Below are 6,607 nucleotides of genomic sequence, written 5' to 3'. Positions count from 1 at the left end.
GGAAACGTAAGTATACTGTCCCGTATCATCACACCAAGAAGCTTGCTTAGCATATCAACACTGAAGAGTACCTCCAGCAGTAACAGTTCAAAGTCTCCACCAATAATGCTGAAACACATTACACATAGTGTAAAGGGCATGAAAATACCAACTTTTTTTTTTTTCCACATCAAATTGCATCAGACCAACCACTCTAGAAGGAACACAAGAAATACAGTCGATTTGTACTGCTCTGTCGCCTGCCTTTCTTCAATCTGCCATCCTGTTGCTTCTTTCTTTAATGGGAAGAGCCTGATGACCCAGCCCAGGCAGCAGAAGCAAACTCAAGCATGGCTTTCTTGGCTAACGCGTTCAGTCCTTTTCAAGCTGCGGTTCTGCGATTCACCAGTCACTTTTTGTGAATTCTCATAAGAGGACCCAGAAAAGCAAGTTCATACATAGTATGAAACAGTAATTTTCAGCATCATAATCTATGTCTGCTATCGCTTTTGGTTTCCTTATGATCAGCAGCTTTTCTTCTAAATCTCGTTTCCTTTTTTAAAGCATTTTCTCCTAACAGTGGTCACTATGTATGTCATTACCTTTAGTTTACACGATTCAGACTGCCATCAGTCCTGTGTTTTCCTCAAGATGTAGTTCAGTTGAAGAGAAAAAACAGAAACAGCAGAAAGACACTTACTGCACTTTGGGCATAGATACTAACATTTCCATATACATCTAGGTCACATTCACACAGGTACGTTTGTGTTTATATTTGTTTTCTCAGAACCTGTTACAGACACTTAAGTGGGCACTCCACTGCAGAGGTAGGCAGATGTTTTCAACAACTGTCAATTCAAGTTAAAAAAAAAATTTAAAATTCTGATTACAGAAATGTGTTCGAAACAGAAGTGAGGAAAGTGCTAAAAGCTAGGTTGAGTGAATTCCTTATGATGACCACATAGAAGCAGCGAGCAATATGAGTCTGGAGTGGATGTGCAACACTTCGGTTAGTAATTTAAACACGTCATTGGAAAATGCAATGTTCATTACCAACAAAGGATGACTGTAAATAATTTGTTGCTTCAGCTGTTAAGGCTTTGGTTTTTTTCTGGTTCTGTCCTTTCAATTCCTCTATCCCCTCCCACATACTGCTATTTTTATATATAGCCAACACTACCAGATGTCACTTTGTCATCTGCCACCAATACACCATCACCCTTTTCTGGTGAGGTTTTTGCTACTTCTAATCTTTAGGTAATAGCTAAGGTTTCTGGCATTAGGAAAGCTAGGAAGTAGAGAAAGAGGTGTTGAAAAACAAAGTCTAAACCAAGACTCTGTAAATGTAAACAGTGCTTGCATCCTGTTTTTAGTTTACATGATAAACTAAGATAAATAAGCTAAGGGAAACCAAGCCATATATGCTGATCCCTCTCTCTCTCAAAAAAAAATACAATTATTGAGAAGGATGCTGTTATCCTACTATGGGAAAGGATCTTGTATGCTTTTAGCAATAGAAAACATGTATCATTTGAAAGACTGATAGGGTTTGTGGAAGGCGGAAAAGGTGATTTGACTTTTTTCTTCTTTTTGCACTTTATCACCGACTCCAGTATTCTCAGTCCCAAAGAACAGTGTCTGTCAGAATGATATATATCACTGACAAAAAATTAAATATAAACAAGTGTGCAGATGGAAAGAGGAATTAGGGAAACATCTCTGGGCTGCAGAGGGATGCATGAATAAAAGCCCTTACAAGACGCCTTTTTCAAATATTTATCCAATTACCAATGCATAAATGACCAAATGAATGGCCCACTGGCTCAACATATAAAAATAATTCATTAAGACAATAATGCTTGAAGGGACAGGTTTATTACATCTCCTACACCTTTTCATTTCTGAGCCGGTGACCAAAGCAATAATGAAAACCTTAATCCAGAAAACATTTACAGCAAATTTAGTTTCAGGTTCTGAAATGAAAACACAATGTATTTGTGCTGTTAATTAAAACACCATTTGGTTCTCCTCCCTTCTCACACCCCGGGTGATTCTCTAACCTTGCAATGGCATTTTCCATACAGTATTGCTTAAAAAACTACACTAAACACAATATAATCCTAAATAATAATTCATTTTTAATTACATGGTATAGAATACCTTGCAAACAAAAGACACTCATTAAGATTTACTGACAGGTATTGTATTTTTTGGCAACCCTGGAACAAACTAGAAGAAAAAGCAAAGAATTATCCTATAACCATGAGGGAAAGAAACATCCATCTAAATGTAGAGGATTCTTACAACAAAACTTAAACTAAAGAAAAAATCCACACTTACAGCAGATTTTTTTTTTAATTCTTAGTGCAAGAAACATAACCAAGTTAATCACAGAATCAGTACTAATTAAGAATATGGAAAATTCTCCTATACAGAGGTAGAGTCCAGTGCACAAGGCTAAAACGATATTCAATAGTCTAAACAAGACTGAGCCAGGTATTACGGAATCCACTTTTTAAAGTATCAGACTGTATGTACATACATACAATAAATAGACTATACAATCTTTAAAGTAGTTTAATAAACTTCACAAAAATTATAGTAGATGCATTGAGATCTTTACATAATCCAAAGTTCATATCTCTATCACCCAGAAATGGATAAAACCAATATTCCTGATATCAAGTTAAATGGAAAATAGTTTAGCAAAGTGTGGATAAATCAAAATATTTTACATATTTTAAAGCCTAAATTTATGCTTATAAAGGATGAATTTCAAATGCTCTGAAAATGTTTGTTTTGATACTATCTGTAAAGAGGTTTCAAATGCTGTAACTTGCATTTGTATTGTTATAAACACTTTCCTTACATTCCATGTTCAAGGGAAAAATGGACTTGGATACTCACAGTTCTGATGCATTGGCACAACAAGAAGTGATGAGAATTAAATTATTTTAAAGGCCCAAAGGACATCAGGTGAATTTATGGACAAAACCTTCATGTCTCAAACTACACAAATCACATTAGAAAGTTAACAGAAAACTGTTTGGTATTACTACTTCAATCCTGTCAGTGCCTCTCCGCCCAGAGGCATCCGATCAGCATTGCACTGGAAGTCAAGTGTGCATCTCTGGGCCCCTGGGTTTGCTACAAGCCCATAGGGCTTAATAAAACAAATACAGAATCTTTATGGTTTATCACAGCAGTGCATAAATCAGGGACGTCTGTTGCCATTCATTTCAGTGATAGTCGCAAAGAAAGTATTTCAGGGAACTGAGAGTTTTCAGCTATATCTTTCTAAACTGTGCAAAAAAAAAAAAAAGGGGGGAAAAAAAAAATCACCCTGGGGCATTGTAAAGCAAATACGCTTATACTGACAAGTTATTTTCTAGAAAAGGTTCTTACAAATTGTAAGGTGGCAACAGCTACAGTAAGAGGGAACTAGTAACAACAACAGAAGAGCTTAATAATCAGAGTCGAAAATTATGTTCACAGTTCGGTTACTTTTAATTTCTGTAAGCACCTACGCTGAAAAACACGAGGGTTTATATTTTAGCTTCAAAACCGAATCTACTTGTGACAAATACCTTGTTAAGATTTCCATTCTGCTCTTCTACAGGCCTTCTCACTGGAACAATTTTTTTTATTATTTTTTATTTTATACAAACAGACTCACTTTGATTTAAAGTAAACATATAAAAATTGAGAATATTGCTTGCAACAATGGACCTGGAGGTGAAGGAATGAACTAGTCAGGCCATACAAAAAAAAAATCTCTCTCAAAATGAATTCTGCTAAACTTCTAATGCTATGAAAATCTGCAAAAAGGATCACAAGATCTGTTGCAAATTTCAGAGATTTGGCCCAAGTCTTATCATCATCATCTGAATACTTTAATAACTGTATCTTTATATTAAGGAAAAATAAATGATTCCAAGAACTCAGGAAGGCACACGCACCTAAGTATACTATAAATAAAACACATCATGAAATTACGAAGATCTTCTGATCCCTGTACACTCTTTTGGTTCAGCACTATGGTCAAGTTCTCTCTTTTGAAATACAATTAAAGGCATACAAGAAATATAACATATGCATAATAATTATGAAGAATAATGCTAATAAGACAGCTTACAGAGAAAAGTGCAGTGAAAAAACCCAACGCTATTTATTCAGGGGCTTGTGCTACTGTAAATACAGACTTCATATTTGCTGCTGTGCAAGGGGAAGAATTTATCCTGGGAAGCAGCAATGAGGAACACAAAAACCAACAAAAATAAAACAGATATTAAGAGAAACCTTTAAGATGGAACTCTCCCAACTTCATTCCTCTAGTGCACAGTCATCTGACTACATGGTTTGTTTTCATACTGCCATTTCTCTTCATGAGTACAGCGTATTAGAAAATGGCACAGTTCTTAAATATTTTTCTGCCTCTACTTCATTTTTTGTTTCTTCTTCCAAGCACCTGATTTGCTGTTTCCTCCCTCACAAAAAGGGTAAAGCTGTTAGCGAAAGTGAAAAAAATTGTTGCCCATCTTCTCTCCCAAACACCGATTTCTCCATTTCTCCTTCCACTAGGTATTTTACTCGTGTGCTACACAACGGGGAGGCACTGTAAAGGCAGCTCGACAGATTTAAAAATAAAAAAATCAAAAGTCTTTTTTCTTTATCCCCTCGCCCCCAGCCCACCCCCCAAAAAAATGGATGGATGAAACAGTATGTCCATAGGAATATTCCAGTCTCCTCTGTTAGGAGATAATAGCAGGGGACCATCTAACCACAGTCAGATTGTCAGCACTGACTGACCGTTTCTTTGCGGCTTTCCTGAAGTCCTTATATTTATCTTCACACAAGCGGGAAATGGCCTGTAAGACAGGATAATGAAAAAAAACCTCAATTGCATTGACCACAGCTGTACAGGTAAAATAAAACTAAATGCAGTTTTGTATACATAGGTAGAATTACGAAAAGTCACTTCATTTGGCAAAACACATGAAGAGCTTCTCCCCAAATCCTCTTTCTCATTTTATTAATCTTAAAAGAAACAAACACACTGACATTGCATTGCCCACCACGGCTCCTTTTGAAGGACTCTGAGCATATTCCAAGCCCTTTCTTTACAGGTTAACCATTACAAATCTCATTGAGGTAGCTGACAATGCTTACCCACTGCTATATGGTAACATATATAGCACTTCATTGGTGAAAAATCGTGGAAAACTTAATAAAAAAATTATAGAAATTGTAAGTATTTTGGAGAGTTTATAAAGAGGATCGCTCATAATTTTTTTATTTTCTAAAAAGTCTTGTAGTAATTATATTTTTCTCTACTGATAAATGGTCTGGCAGAATACTCGCCCTGCCTTGCTTACAGAGCTGATGTTTACTGCCTTTTGGAAGGAGGTGGTGATTTCTATGTGATCTGGCTACCTTATATGGTGTCAGTGGGAAATGTAAGTCATATTCAGAATAATCTAATTTGCATTAAAAATACATAGAAATGTTAAAAACCTGTTAAAGAGAGAGACAACCATCATTCCAATGTTGACTCCGATCATACTGCACTGGAGTTAACATTTCTGTTTCTTCTATTGTTTTTTGCCAAGTCTAAAACAAATATTTATTATGGACCTCATATGCACAAATATTCTGTGTCCTAAAACAGCATGTCTATTAGAGTTCATATGGTTGGGACAAGCTATGCATGGCATCAGTAGGGATGTTAACTCCGGCGATCAGATGCGCAGAACTGCAAAGTTCACTGCAAGGAGTACTCAAGGTCAAATTAAAAAATAAGATGAACTAAACCAGTATTTTTGTGTACTCAGGAATGCTTGTAAGTGATGTCTTAAGATACGATGTTTAATAAAAAGTACTGTACAAACAAACCCAGTACAAGTGTTTGATTATAAAACAAGGCAATACAAATAAACAGCCTGACTCTGCTGATCATTTTCTTTCTTCATCTTAACTTCTACAGCACAGGAAGTTGTAGCAGTGAACAGCCCTTTAATTTTAATAGTCGTGCAAAGACCAGAGGCAGGTATGACAGAAGCACACAACTCATACATCTGAGAGCAAGTTCACCTAATGCTTTGGTCAAGCCAGCCACAAAACATGGCTAAATTAAAAAAAGCAAAACCAAAACAACACAAAACCTACCACCACCACCAAGAAACCAGTTGCTACTTTTTAGTTGGACCCTGAATTTCCTTTTGTTAAGAGCATTCTTGAACACAGTTTGCTTTCTTGGTGCACATGAAGAGAATAGAATAAAATAAAGCAAATATTCCCTTTGCTTTGTAGACCACAACTTAACTCACTTAAAACTGCTTAATAACATTTTATTTAATTTAACCAGGAACTCAATGGACTAAGAAAGTTTATGCAATTCACTCGGATTTAAAATCCAATAGATGAAAAACATCTAATCATGAAATAATGTGCCAAGGCACGGCTTGGCAAATAGGTGTACTGAGGTGGAGCTCAGCTTTTTTCAGCTGCCAAATCAGGCTATTACCTTAGGCATCAAACAGCTAGAGAAGGTAATCACTTCAAAATTGCCTGTTTCACAGGAAAATTTCTGTTCTGGCACTTAGTCAGACAAAATGAAATTTTGCTTGGA

General features: G+C 36.0%; 1 protein-coding gene across 5 annotated transcripts in view; it reads right to left on the bottom strand.

Annotated features, from left to right (window-relative positions):
• Positions 1–1,835: 1,835 nt before the first annotated feature.
• Positions 1,836–6,607, bottom strand: part of CCNY (cyclin Y) — a 134,128-nt gene continuing 129,356 nt past the window's right edge. For all 5 annotated transcript variants that reach the window (XM_030007958.2, XM_030007959.2, XM_030007960.2 and 2 more), the window contains one exon: positions 1,836–4,847. In XM_030007958.2, coding sequence (XP_029863818.1) covers positions 4,731–4,847 — 117 coding nt within the window. In that variant the 3' untranslated portion in view covers positions 1,836–4,730. The remainder of the gene's footprint in view (positions 4,848–6,607) is intronic.

The sequence above is a fragment of the Aquila chrysaetos genome, chromosome 3 (genome assembly GCF_900496995.4).
Source record: "Aquila chrysaetos chrysaetos chromosome 3, bAquChr1.4, whole genome shotgun sequence".
Classification (NCBI taxonomy): Eukaryota; Metazoa; Chordata; class Aves; order Accipitriformes; family Accipitridae; genus Aquila; species Aquila chrysaetos.
This window is presented reverse-complemented; position numbering and strand designations above follow the sequence as displayed.